The sequence below is a fragment of the Pelodiscus sinensis genome, chromosome 11 (assembly GCF_052426305.1).
Source record: "Pelodiscus sinensis isolate ZL-2025 chromosome 11, ASM5242630v1, whole genome shotgun sequence".
Taxonomy (NCBI): Eukaryota; Metazoa; Chordata; order Testudines; family Trionychidae; genus Pelodiscus; species Pelodiscus sinensis.
The window spans coordinates 20,427,413-20,441,984 of NC_143062.1; the positions used below are offsets into that span (position 1 = coordinate 20,427,413).

General features: G+C 42.4%; 1 protein-coding gene across 2 annotated transcripts in view; it reads left to right on the forward strand.

Moving 5' to 3' along the window:
• The window catches only part of NINJ1 (ninjurin 1), a 34,170-nt gene extending 19,809 nt beyond the window's left edge, over positions 1–14,361 (forward strand). For both annotated transcript variants that reach the window (XM_075938935.2, XM_089781185.1), the window contains exons 2-4: positions 114–348; positions 8,091–8,256; positions 11,086–14,361. In XM_075938935.2, coding sequence (XP_075795050.1) covers positions 114–348; positions 8,091–8,245 — 390 coding nt within the window. In that variant the 3' untranslated portion in view covers positions 8,246–8,256; positions 11,086–14,361. The remainder of the gene's footprint in view (positions 1–113; positions 349–8,090; positions 8,257–11,085) is intronic.
• Positions 14,362–14,572: the final 211 nt, after the last annotated feature.

The following is a 14,572-nucleotide window of genomic DNA, read 5'->3' on the forward strand; positions in this document are numbered from 1 at the left end:
CATCCCTATACAGAGCATTATTTGGGAGATCAGTCGCTGGACCGAAGTCTCTTCTGTAGCTCGCTAACCCGTTAAATTTGATGTATCCATAATTGGAATCTTTTCACTTTCAGGCTCAATCACGCCGCTGGCTGCAGAGCAATGGACCTATTAACATGAACCACTACGCTAATAAGAAGAGTGCTGCAGAGAGCATGTTGGACATTGCTCTTCTGATGGCCAATGCATCCCAATTGAAAGCAGTAATGGAGCAAGGACCTTCCTTCTCATTCTACATCCCACTGATTATTCTCATCAGCATATCCCTCATACTTCAGATTGGAGTGGGTGTGCTGCTGATATTCCTTGGTATGTATTAAGGATATTGTCATTTGTTTCTCCAGTAGGATTCATCCTATTTTTGCATTTTTTCCTTTGGGAAAGAAAACTATTTGAATGGCCTTGTTTTAGAAGAGGTTACAGTTCAGCTGCAGAATCCAGGGAACATTTTCACTGGGGAAAGTGGGTTACTGATAAGTGTCCTCATTTTCAATTGCTGACTGCCAGAAAATGGACTTCCCAATGTGGTTGGAGGAACAATGAATTTAGTTAAATGCAATGCACATAAAAAATCTATATAGGGCAGGCTTTATATGCACAGTAGCCTCATGCAGTTAGAAGCAACAGATTGTTAAGGAATGACCAAGAAGTTATCCTGCTGTTACAGAATAAGAGTATATTACTCCTCTTCCCCTCCATTACCACCAAGGACACTATCATACTCCACACCCAATTACCAATGTTACAGGTTTGATTACTTATAAAAGACAGTGGTATCCTAGATGTTTTCTTTAATTTATTAGTGTATACACGCCCCCAGCACCAAATTTCTTTTACATTGTTGCTGACAGCCAAAGACATTATCAGCTTTTACTCTGATGTTACGTGTCCTGTTGGCCAAAAAGACAAGATGAAGTGATGGTGGCTTGATGATGGATTAGATGTCTCTGGTGTGAAGACATTCTGCTTCAGCTGTTTGTTAGTTAGACCATTCCACAAATAGAATCCAGGGTCTTGTCTTTAAACAATTCTCTAATAGCTCATGGCTGTCAATTCATTTCTTTCAAGGAATTATATACCTATAAGAGATGTTAGAAAGGGTGAATCTCTTCTTGGGTTTAAGTCCAATAAATACTTCAAATATTCACTAGTGTCAAAACCTTTAACAACTTTGGCATCCTTGAGTGTATCTCTTTATTGTTCTTTGTACTACGTGTGGTAACCAGAATGTAAGAATTCTAAAATACTCCTTAATGCCATTTGTTGTACTACATGCAGTAATATCAGTTACTCTATTTACCCCATAAGGCTGAGAGTTTTCAAATAAGTTGATGATCTATGCTGATGTCTAGTACTCAGGAGGACCAAATTCTGCTATTAGAGAATTGTTTAAAGGCAAGATCCTGGATTCTGTATTCCAATCCCATGGTTGTGTTAGTGATCTAGCCCCCATTTTGGCAGAAAATTCCAAATCAATGGTGCTCAAGAACTATAGCCCAGAGTTTGCTAACATGCATCTATGGGATAAGATGGGAGAACGGCAAGAGATATGCAGGCTTCTTCCAAAACATTTTTGAAAGTAGAATCATTTGAATTATCACTGTCAGAATTCTTGATAGTCGTTGCATATACTTTACCATCACAGGAGTGAGATAGGTAGTAAGATTCCAACGTCACTCTACTAAGCTTTTCTAAAAAGGCTTGTATCTGGGGCTAGAGCATTTACAAGAATCACTGAGTCAAAAGGAAAAATATTTGCAGCAAAATATTTATATCCAAAATATTTGCAGCACAAGTTTAAAGAGTTGATCTGAGATGCTTATGCAGATTACCAGAGGAGAAGCTTAGGTTTTCACCAACCTCCTCTCAATAAGGAGCTGCGCCAACCCTCCGGAATGCTTCCTTTCTCAAGGCCTCTCTTACTCCCAGGGTCTTCTTCTCTAGGGCTATGTCTACACTACAGAGTTTTTGTGCAAAAACTTGTGGAGCGTCCACACTACGAGCCCATTCTTGTGCAAGAAAAAGTACAGTAAAGTGTAAGAACACAAGGCTTTTTGCACAAGAGCTTGGTCCTGCCTTGAGGGCGGGGGGCTGGACTCGATGACCTCTTGAGGTCCCTTCCAGTCCTATGATTCTATGATTCTATGAAGAGTTATTCTTCTCCCCATGAGAAATAAGCCTTTTTGCACAAGAGCTCTTTTCTTGTGCAAGAAACCCCTATGGCTAAAATGGCCATCAGTGCTTTCTTCCACAAAAGAGTGTCCACACTGCCATGGATGTTCTTGTACAAAAGCACATCTCTTGCGCAAAAGCACATGGCAGTGTGGACGCGCTCTTGTGCAAGAACTTTATGCGCAAGAACTCTTGCACAAAAAGTTCTTGCATAAGAAGCCGGTAGTGTAGACGTAGCCTACAGTTCTAGTCTAAGCAGTTGCTGCAGCCCATTAGAATAAGTGGGAGTCCTACTGACTTCAGAAGGCAGTGGTGTCAGCCCTTAGCTGCTGACAACCATATACATATTAACATCACTCATGTAGATTTTAGGGGCTTTTTTTTAAAATTAAGTCTGCAAGATGTGTTTTTTCTAAAAAAAACAAGAAGTCTGGTGGGACTTAAAAGATTAACACATTTATTAGGGTATAAGTTTTTGTAAGATACAACTTACTTCCTCAAATGCTGAAGAGAAAAGAGAAAAAAAGAGATACAGGGAAAAGAAAAAAGGAAGGGAAACAGAGAAAGCAGAAGTTTGGAAAAGTTCACACTGGGCACACTGGGCACTTAAAAAAAAACCCAGATTTCTCATCGATTGTTACTTTGGTTAATTAGCTTTCCATGCAGTATCTTTGAGGTGGCCATCTCCTGTTGCAAAGGGGAAATTCCCAGTTAGCAAGGATGCTTGAACTGTGGTGACTTTGATGTGCTGGTGGCAGCTTTATTTCTCTCTTCTCATCCAGCCAGGGGAATTGAATGTCTTTTCCAGTAACTGGAGGAGAGGGACTTCTAAGGCCAGGTCTACACGAGAGGCAAAGTCAAACTAAGGAACACAACGCCAACTACATTAATAGCTTAGCTGGAGTCAACGTACCTTAGTTTGAATTTCCATGGCGTCCCCACTGTGGGGAGGTATTCTACTTCCCTTACTCCTCATGACCCAGTGGAGTACTAGAATTGAGGAGAGAGTGACCAGCGATTAATTTAGCAGGCTCTTATTGACCCCTGAAAGATCGATCTCCACAGCATTGATCTTCCAGTAAGTGGAGACAAGGTGTACTGACTGCAATTCAAGTCAGATAAGAAAGAGGAATGATGATGGGTTACAGAAAGTAGCCTGAATGCAAGGCAAAAATTATCTTTGTCATCAATTGAAGGGGTCTTCATTGTAAACATGAGCACCAGTCGCCCTAAGAGACTGGTTAGAGCTCAGCTGTTGTTGAATAATATATCTCAGCAGCAGCAGAGGCTGCTTTTTAACATTTACATCTGTCTGGGAGACTGAAATTTTCTGTCAGATGTGGACCTTGCCCCTCTGACACATACCGTTTGTCACCTTGAGAGTGGGCTGCTGTAATGAGCTCTGTTTGGGGCCTACACCCAAGCTCAGTTCAGAAGCTAGAGATAAGGCAGCATGCTGCAGTCCACTTGGTAAACAGAGTGGTGTGCAGTCAGCATGTGCAGCTGATGCACCAAGGTCAGTACTGGCTGTCTGTGAGTTTCCAAATGTTTCAAGTTTTGGCATGGCAGATAAAGCCTTGAATTCCTTGGGGCATTCCTATCTGAGAGGCTTTCCCCCAGTGGCACTGTCGAGATCAAAAGTGGTCAAGCTGGACTGCCCCTTGGTCTAAAGGAGGGAGTGAAGGCATGAGGCAATGTTATGGCTGCTTACCTTTCACAGTGAAGATCTGGCTGTTGCTTCAGTGTGTGCTTGCTGGACAGGTAGGTTAGCTCTCTGGCTAAACAAACCCTCCGCTCCTTGCCACGTAGTGCTCAGTCCAACACTCCCCCTCCCCCAAATGCTTCCTTTCTCAAGGCCTCTCTTGCTCCCAGGGTTCTCTTCTCTAGGGTTCCAAGCAGCTTCCCCCAGTTGCTCAGGTGAGGCCCAGAGTGCTCTCACTGAGCTCTGCAACGAAGCCATGGCATACCTCCTGGCAACTCCTTCCCATCTTTCCTTGCTATGAATCTCTAACTCTCCTCAGACATGGGAACACGAACTCCCAGAATTCCCCTGCTCTGGACTGAACCAGCAACTTGGCCATGAGCCTGCTGTAAAGGACCATTGGTTCCCTGCCACAAACACAAAACCAGTTCAGAATATTTTAGCTTTCTGGTTCTAGGCTGCAGGCAAGAGCATAAATGGCCTGTCCTTTGGAGACCCTGGTTTTCTGCATACTTTCCCCTGAAGATGCCATGGCAGTGCTAACGGCATTCAGAATGGAATGGGAAAAGAGTTTTTTGCAATAGTTTAGGTTGCCTGAAGTGATAATGGGATTGGATTACTGTGAGACAAGGCTTACGAATACCTGTACTAAAGAATGGCTGATGTTAGCTGCATGGATAGTACTATAATAATGAAATAGGGTTCCTATAATTCCATCTGAAATCTCAGAATTCTGCTTTAAATAGATAGAGCTGTATTTTACCTACTTCCTTGCCTCCAATTTTGACAAATCAGAATGACAGCCCTCCGCAATCTGATGTCTAACACATGAGCTCCTCTAGCTATATATTTATCGCTGTCCCCTTTTCTACCAGCAGCCAACCCTAAAAATCATTTTTCTTCAATACTACAAGAAAGGAATTCCAGTTAATTCCTGTCTGGAACTGTTACCCGGGGTTCTTTCAACCCAAGCCTCTCGATAACTTTTACTCTCTGCGAGGTGGTGTCAGGAAACAACTCAGGGGAGACACGGTCGTCTGACCGATAGATGGATGGTACAAATGGGACAACACAAGAGTGCTTTCACTTAAAGCTAAACTTTACGTAGTCTCAAGCACTTACACACGTCCGCAACAGGTTAGTAAAACAACCCCACCCTCGATAATTACCGAAGTTGAGTGTGGCTCTCAAGTGTCACCGAGCAAGCTTCTGATGGCCAGTCTTCCGTCTGCCAGTGGAGACAAAGATGCGTCCAGAAGTGAAGAGTCCTCGAGGTGTCCCTCCAAGTGTTCCCAAAATTGTCCCCCCAACCCAAACTTTCCTTCCTTATTTATCCATTAGTATTACAATAACATGTCACTCAAAAACTTGTTAGGCGAGCACTTTTTAAAGGTTAGGCAACAGGTTTTCTTCTGATCATCACTTTCACCAGATGCGGCTTTTTTCTTTTTCAGAGACTTCATGCTCGGGTTCCCTGATAGATATATGTCTTAGGACATTTAGACAAACTTCCTGTTTTTCTTAATGTATAGCTCAGTGATTTCACTAGAGATTTGGGCCTCAGGAAGGACGAGGGGTCAAGCTGCCCTCTCTGTGGCACGCAAACTCCCCTTCTTCCCCCTCCCTGACTTGGTCATGCTGTTTAGGCCTATTTTGGGCCTGTTAGCTTGGTTGCTAAAGTTCAAGCAGTAAGCAATAGTGGTTCAGGTACATTACTGGATTTGCTGAAATCTCCCCGTACAGAACTGCCAAGCCATCATAGTGCTTCCAGGAGAAGTCAGAAGACCTCTTTCCTCCCCGCCCCCACCCTCCCCCTCCCCGTGTTTTCAGGGTTGTATATGCAGTTAGCTCCCAACAGTTCTGGTGTCAATGTAACTGCAGAATAACTGAAATGGTCAAACAGACCCCCCCACCCTTTCCCAGCTGCCGCCACCCCACAGTGCTCTGGCTGGCCTGGAAAGTCTTTCACAACACTCTGCTTCTGGGAGCAGAGCTGAGAACTGGGGGACAGACCCCAGAAGCCATTGAAATCAAGACCGTTTAGGACAGCACTAGTGTGGACACAGGGCAAACCTGCAATAAGTCTAGGGTTGCCAACCCTCCAGGATTGTCTTAGAGTTTCCAGGAATTAAAGATTACTCTTTAATTAAAGATTGTCATGTGATGAAATCTCCAGGAATTCATTGAATCAAAGTCAGCAATCCAGAATGTTTCAAACTAATTTAGCATGGCTAACCTGGATTCGCTGAACTATTTATACTTTCGCTCAGTTACAAATGGCTCAGTACTAGGTAGTTCTTGAATGTTTATAAGGTCCAGATGCTAAACTAAAAAAAAATCCAATTTTATTTGCATAGCAGATTTCACTAACTAAATGGAATTTTACATCCTTACTAGAAGGACATGTGATCATGCCACCTGGTACTGGAATCCATTTTTAACTTGGTGTTTTTCCATGGGAAGGGGCATGCAATACAAAAGATTGTTGTCATAGGAGAAAGGCTATTTAAGCAATGGAAAGCTATGAGCCTTTGTCTTCAGTGGCTTTTGGAACTGACTGACACACCCTGAGAGGATAAAAAGAACTTTATAGAGCTGGACACTGAAGTGAGAGTAAAAGATTTTGACTCCAATTTGAAACTTTTACTTGAAATAAGAATAGCTGTTTAGAGTAAGCATTTATATGTAACCGTTTTCTTAGTGAATTATAACTAGTTATGCATTTTCTATTCATTTTAGCGTAGTAACTTTGATCTCTCTTTTTTCACTTGCAACGACTTAAATCCTACTTTTTTGTATTTAATAAAAACATTTTTGTTTATTATCAGGCCCAGTGTAAATAATTGTTACCTGGGGGAAGCAACCACTGTGCATCTTTTTTATTGATAAGGGGAATTTACCTTATGAGCTTTCCCTGTTTAAAAATTTTACAACAAGAAAGAGATTTATTTGGGGGGCTTTGGTCCCACTTAGGAGTTGGTTTCTTGGGTACTGAGCCCTTCAATCTGCATCTTCCCAGAGCTGAACCAGTTCAATGTCTGTTACTCTGCAGGAGGGTGGTAACCCCAACTCTGTGCCTTTTCTGGGGTGGATCAGAGGATCTGGCCCAGCAGGACAGGGTGGTAGGGAGCCCCAGAGAGCAAGAAGGGGGTATCAGTGGCAAGCAGGGGCAGGGTGGGCGGGGCAGCCGCCCCGGGCCCCGCGCTTCAAGAAGCCCTGCACGTGGCGTCACTGCGCATGCGCCATGGCAAAGGGGGGCCCCGCGAAATTGTGCTGCTCTGGGCCCCGCAAAATGGTCATCTGCCCCTAGTGGCAAGATCAGCATACTGGAGAACAGTCTCAAGGAGTCTAATGTGATTGCACCCCATCACAGAGGCCTTCACCAGTCTAATTGTATATTCCTTTATTTGTCCTTCCCTCAGGAGTTCATGTAAGGAAAAGTGCAAGCAAACAAAAGGAAAGAATGTTTAACCAGCTGATGATCAAAATAACACTGACTGCAAACTGTGATGGTTTGAAATTACATCTATTCAACAAAGAGTGATCTGTTTCTGTTTTCTAAAAATAAAAACCAGAAGCAGTAGGAATAGCCATCAGTGGGTGGGGATAGGGAAGGCAGGAATCTCACACTGGAAAAGATGTGGGAGAGAGAGAGATGATTGGGCTATCAGGAAAGGCTAGACTGCCCCTTCTGGCATAGGAGCCTAGACTTTATTGGCTCTCATTGGTAGATCTTCTAAATGAGTGGAGCCAAGTTTTCAAAAGGTAAAATAATTTTAAAAAATTAAAATTTGCATTATGACAGTTTTCTTTTGGAAGGAAAGATTAAATGTACCAGAGGGATTATTACTGTTCCAGGCATTACGGATATCTTTTCTGTAGGCCACATTCTGCAGCAAGCTACACACAGCAAGTGAGAAGAAGCTGCACAAATGTGTCTCTGATCAGAACTTGGCTGTTACCATATTAAAGGATATTACACATTCTTCAGAAATGAAAGTAGCCCCCTTAGATTTTGTAACATTGGCTGCAATGCTAACTTCCCCTTTTGCAGGACGCATGCATCAGGCAGGTAGTGTGAGGGGAAAAAAACTGTATAAGAAATAATAAAAAGCTTTTTACTTTTGCGTAAATATGTTTTGATAGTAAAACACTGGTTTTCTCATTTTCTTTGCAGTAAAATACGATCTTAATAACCCTGCAAAACATGCCAAGCTGGATTTCCTCAATAACCTTGCAACTGGACTGGTATTCATTATAGTAGTTGTGAATATTTTTATCACTGCCTTTGGAGTGCAGAAACCAGTGGCTGGAACAGCCTCAAGACAATAGGGAACAAGAAGGTGAGTTATGAACCTTTCAGATTTTTTCCTATTGCCATCCACCCAACAGTGCACCTTCATACAGCCTCCCCACTCCTGAAAATCATGTTGTATTAAAAAAGTGACCATTTCCCCATTAAAGACTATCTATATGATCTCTGTAGAGAGCAAGTGTATTCTTCACAGTGTTCTTTAATCAGATTATAAATACAAGGGATTATTGATTAATATGATTCTGGATTTTTGGATGCAAAGTACAAAAAAAAAAAAAGACTCAGACACACAGAAGAGTCTTGCACCTCAAAAGGGGTCCTTTATATTTTCCCTCTGTGAACTCATAGGGAGCAAGCATTTCTCAGGAGAAGCCTCTCCCTCCTCTCAGTGCTGATGAAGCCAATCAAGGGACTAAAAACTGTACTTTTACCTTTCTCCTACAAAAGTCTTTTTACTAGGCAGGATTGCATTTGCAGTGTTTTGCTATCCCAGTCAGTTATTAACACATGAAAGAATTTATCCAAGTTACTGGTGTGGTTTATTGTTAACCCAATGTAGTGTTGTTAGCCAACAGCAGAGACGTTTGACTTCATTTAATGTGCCCTATGGTTTTCCTGGGATGCACTTCTTTCCATTTGTAGGAAGCCCAGCCCAGGAAATTCTGCACCACAGGTTGTTTTGATAAATGTGTTAGAACATTATTATTCTCCCACTTGAGCAATCTGAAGCTCTTCAATGTGGAAGATATTTACAATCAGAGCCTCTTATTTTCATCCTCCTGCATAAGTGTAGAAGAGTTGGCATAAGATCAAAACATGTCATGCACTTCATAACCCTAACACCAGTCAGTAAGAGCTGACACCAGAATGAGTGAATTCTTCCTCTCGGTCCAGCACACCTTCCCCTTTGCAGCGTACCATGAAATGCTTAGTAGAGTCTTGAAGCATGCTCAGAGCAATTGCTTTTGTGAGAGAGCTATGTGTAGCCAGAACATAGTATGTGTACAAGAAATAGTTTGAGATTTTCCAGCTGGCTTCTAATCAGCTGTCCAGAGTGTGTAGATAACAATTTACAGGGGGCATCAAATCTAGATGAGTTTTCCCAGAGACAGGAAAAGGCACTTCATGCTCCAGGACCATTTCTTTGCCAACCTCAAATACCTCCGTCAGGACGGAGGCACTAAAAGACAAAAATGTAACTAGAAACATTTAAAATTCAATCCTACCTATTTGTCCCTAACCCTAGTCTCAGGAATGGCTTTGTGGTTGACGTCGAAGTTTAAAAAAGCCACAGCATGGGACAACTATCTGGCATAGAAAACTTTAGCTGATGTGGATAGGATATCTCTTGGCAAAGCTAAAAGGAACAGAAAATAGAGGTTGATAAGATGACGTACTAACCAAACCTAACAACAGGTATTTCTTCCAGCTCTCCCTGTAACAACAGACTGATATTCTAATACAATGGTTGACTCACCACTGGTATGGCCCTCTCATGGGACAGGCAGTCTCACAAATAGGCTGGTCCCAAATGAAACTAGATTATAATAGATAATAACCAACATCGTAGACTCTGTGCAGAAGCCAGCCAGTAGCCAATCCCAGAGCACAGGTGTCCTCTGTTCTCTGTGAAGAGCCATTCATTTACTAAGCAGCGACTGTCTCCTGCACCAAATTTTAGACTTATCTGGTTTCATAGCCTCTCTCCAACAGTGTTGCGAGGTCCTTCACAGCTACAGGATTCAGCAGGTGAGCATTTTAATGAGTCTTGCAGCTGTTACATAGCTGTTACATAGGCCATATGTTTCCAGGCTTCACAAGCCACTTCTGCTTTGTGCAGCATTAACGTGCCAGGCTGATTTCTGAGTCAGTTATTGTACATCACCCCTCTTAACCTGAACAAGTGCTTCCTCCTGCAGATTTCTAACACCTGCCCATTGAAGGTGCGTCTACATTGCATGGTAGGTTGAAATAAGATACACAGATTGCATATCTTATTTCAATGTTATTTCAAAATAGGCAGCGTCTACACAGCACTTATTTTGAAATAGAGCAAATAGAGCAATAGAGCACTTACTCCTCGTACAATGAGGGTTACAGGAGTTGGAGTAAGAAGTCCTCCAGCTTGACAGTATTTTGACATTATTTTGAAATAACACATGGGGAGCTGCTGTAATAATAATTTCTTTAATCTGGCTTGGAAAAATCTAACATGATCTAAAGGCTGGAAAGGTGAATTTGGAGTGTTTTTTAAATTGTGGGAGTAATTAACCACTGCAACAATTTAGCAAAGGTTATGGGCTCAGTACTTCAGTGACCATTTTACAATCAAGATCAGATGATTTACTAAAAGATCTGCTGTAGGAATTATTTGGGGGAAATTCTGTGTCCTGCAGTATCAGGAAGTCAGACTGGTTAATCACAGTGGCTCCTACTGGCCTCAGAATCTACGATTTTTTTTGCCCGCTGGCACATGCGGTCTTTGCTAAAATTAAAAAAAAAAAAATCCGCCCATTCACTTACATACAGTTTTTACAGGTCACTGAAAGTAAATCTCTCCTCACTGAGATTTTGGCAAAAATACAGCCCCTGGTAGTCAAAGGAGAGTGTCCACTGGAAGCAAGGCCTTATTTGGAGAGCTCCCTGAGTCTGTAACAGGCACAGGCATTGGTCTGCTCATGAAGGACTATGTTGGGATGTAACTTGTGAAGGACTGTGCTGGGTGGAGTTGGGAACCTTCCAGCTTTGCCTTACGTAAGGCCCACATGGCAGAAGATTTTGATTCCATCACAGAGGGAACTTGTGAGTCACTGTAATTCTTACATAACTGAGCTTAATTTTTTTGCTTTTCGTTTAGTTTCAGAGATCTGAACCATTGACCTCTCCTTTAAGTACTTCTGCACTTGAGCCAGTTAAACTTGGACACAGAAGGAAAACCTGGAGAATCTGAAGTTATTCAAACCAGCATTTTTGTTTCCTTCAAATGGCTTGTTTTCTGTGCCTGGAATTTTCATCCTGTTACACATGTAATATACTCAGTTTATAGTGGAAAGTCTGAGAGTTTTAACTGCTAGTTCATTGATACTATCTTCGAAGAGTCTGGCATCTCAATTTCTATACAAACTGGAGTTCTTCAGAGAGATGTGCAATGCGAATGAATTAACAGGGAACACAAAGCAATGGCATTAGCTCCAAAGGCATCTTGGACATCTCACTTTTTCTGCCTTCTGTTTTCTTGATGGCTGAGAAGTTATTCAACAAAATGTGCTCTAATTTCTACTGTGGAAACCAAGGGTCTGAAGGTCTGGCAGTTACACTGTCCTAACCTCTCTGCAATGTAACTAAGTGTTTGTATTTCCGTATTGCTGTACAGGTTGCACCTTTCTAAACCAGGACTCTCTGGTCTAGCAACATCCATGGTCCGGCATGACCTTGGATGTTCCTTGATGAGAAGTCTGGGAGCAGGAGGGCCAGCAGCTGAGAGCTCGGCGCAGCGAGTCTGGTGGTGGCGAGTTCACAGCAGCCTAGGCAGCAGCAAGGCTGGAACAGCCCGGGCAGCAGCAGAACGTGATCAGGGCTGCCTGGCACCTGGCAGGGGAGCTGGGCCTGCGGCAGCCCAGACGGAGAAGCCTGGGAGGGGCCATAGCAGCCCAACAGAGGCAGACCGACTAGGGCCTTGTGCTGCCTGGCAGCAGGACTGAGATCGTGACAGTCTGATCAGTAAGGCTGGCAGCGAAGCCTAGGATGGGACTGGCCAGTAGGTAGCTTGGCTGGGCTGAGGGAGCTGGCAGCGGGGAGGGGCAGTGATCTGAAGGGCTGGTATCAGGGGACCTCCTTTGGTCCGGCAAATTCCCTCATTCGGGACTAGTCAGGTCCCGAGGGTGCCGGACCGGGGTAGTTCATCCTATAGCGGAATGCCTTTGATATGTGAAGGTGGCCATGGCTAATTTTCCCCCTCTTCCTAGGGAGCAATTAGTCTCTTCAGTTAAACCAAAACTTCACCTCTTCTAAGGTAACAGGAGAGGAACAAAAGTTAACCTTTTTTCTAGCTAGTTTCTCTCTCACCAGAACTCATTGACCCAGATTCTGTGTCACTAGATCACAGGGGCCTGCATAAACCTGCTCTCCCACTGGGGCAGGGTCCTATAAGTGGTCCCTTTGCCTATTTCTCACTCAGTCACTGCTCTCCTCCAATCCATGCAGGCTGATTATTTTCCACACCTCTGTGTAAAAAAGCTGCCATAGCTTAGCACCACTAGGCAATTTAAGGGCAGAGGGTGACCTTTATCCTTGCACTGAGGACAGGGCGAGACCTCTCAGTTCTTAAGTCACACATAACCTATCCAATCAGGGTATAGAAAAGCAAATTTCCCTCTGAGAAAAAACCTGATCTTGGCACTTATTTGCTTTTGCGAGATTGTAACTGATCTTTAACATTTTTGTAAAGTAATAAATGTAAAGACCAAGAAAAAGATCATAGAGAGCTCATATTCCCTGCTGGCACAAGAAGCACAATTTTTTCCAAGGGCATACTATTGCTGGCAATGGTGTATATTGTAAGTTCTGCCACGGATAGCCTTTTAATCCTTTTTCTTCTAATTTATTATGTTTGCAAATAGAAAGATTTTAGTGTCCTTGCATTTTAACTTTATTGTAGATATATACATTTATACTAATATATTTCTTGTGTTGTCACTTTATTTTGTACATTTGTAGCCCAATAGGTTAGTTTTTTAATATCAGTACTCATTTATACTTTTAGATTGATAATCCTCTCTTCTATGAATACATGACTAACTGGTCTTAGAGATTTATCTTGCTTACTGTAGATTACTTAAGAATTATCCTTTAACTCCAGAAACAAAGTAATCAGGTTAATATTTTTCTGTATTGCTAGTACAGGTTGGACCTCTCTAGTCCAGTAGACTAGAGATCTGATTGGTGCCGAATTATCCAAACCAAGGGAGGTCAATATTGTCTGGCAGTATTACCAACACTTCCACTGCTTATTGGGCTCTTAGAAGACATTTAGGGCTAAATTAGAGCTAAATAATAACACAGATCAAGAGAGCCAGGACTGGTGGCTCTAAAAAAACTTTATGGGATTGCCAGAAATTTGGTCACACCCGTGATAAATGGACATCCAGCTAACTAAAATCAAGCCAGAGCACTGATGTTGCTGGACCAGAGTGCCATTCTAGAGAGGTTCAACATGTAGCAAAATAGAGAAATTCAAGCAACATAGAAGCATATTATACTTTTCTTGCTTTGTGCTTGGTCAGTTTTTCTGCAGTGTTTTGGAAAATGCTGCTTCTAATGATGAGTTATATATATTTAAATGTAGCTGAGAGTGACCAGGGGATGAGCACTTAGCATGAATTTGTCCAACAGTTAATTTATCTTCTGTTAAAATGTATGAAGGAATATCAGAGGGTGTGTCTAGACTACATGGGTCTGTCGACGGAGCCATGTAAAGTAGTTTACTCGACATAGTCAATGAAGCGGGGATTTAAATAAGCCTTGTGAAACGAGCTTTACAGGAGTGGTTGACAAAGGCTTCCCTTGTCGACTGCGCTGCGTCTAGACTGCCGTGCTGTGCCGGATCAGCTGATTGTTGGCACAGCGTGGCGGCCATTTTTATTTTAATGAAGCGGGGATTATTTAAATCCCCGCTTCATTGACTATGTTGAGTAAACTACTTTACATGGCTCCATCGAAACGGAGCCATGTAGTCTAGACACACCCAGAATGTACCTGTATTGTATAATAATCTCAATAATATATTGCAGTGTATTGACTCGTAAAAAAAATCATTGCTTGACTGCTTAAAATAAAGACGCTTCCATTAAAAAAAAAAACTGTAAAACTGTAGGGGGAACCCTACTGAACATGTAGTTACCATAAATAACTATCAGCGAGTGGCTTTGATATACACAACTGGGGTGTATTGCGTGTGCAAAAGGTAGCAAAATATAGTACTATGCTACATAACATGTAAGCAGCCATTGTGGGCAAATGATTCTGACCCTTCAACTCCAGTTGAGATCCTAATTATTTCTGAATGCCAGAGTAGCATGAATTTTTTTAGGTGCAACTTTCCTCTTTTTATTGGTAAATAAATCATTTTTCTTACTTTTGTTTCTGGTTCTCATTTACTCTTCAATTTTAGACTTTTTATTGCCTTGCCTGATGTAAACCCCTTCATTGACTTCATTCGTACTTCACTGACCCCACTGGAGTTTCTGCTGCTTGTGCCAGGTTGGAATTTGGCCCAGGCTATGATAGAGAAGCACAAGGGATACGATTTCCTCTACAGAATCATGCTGCTGCCTCAGCTACATTCA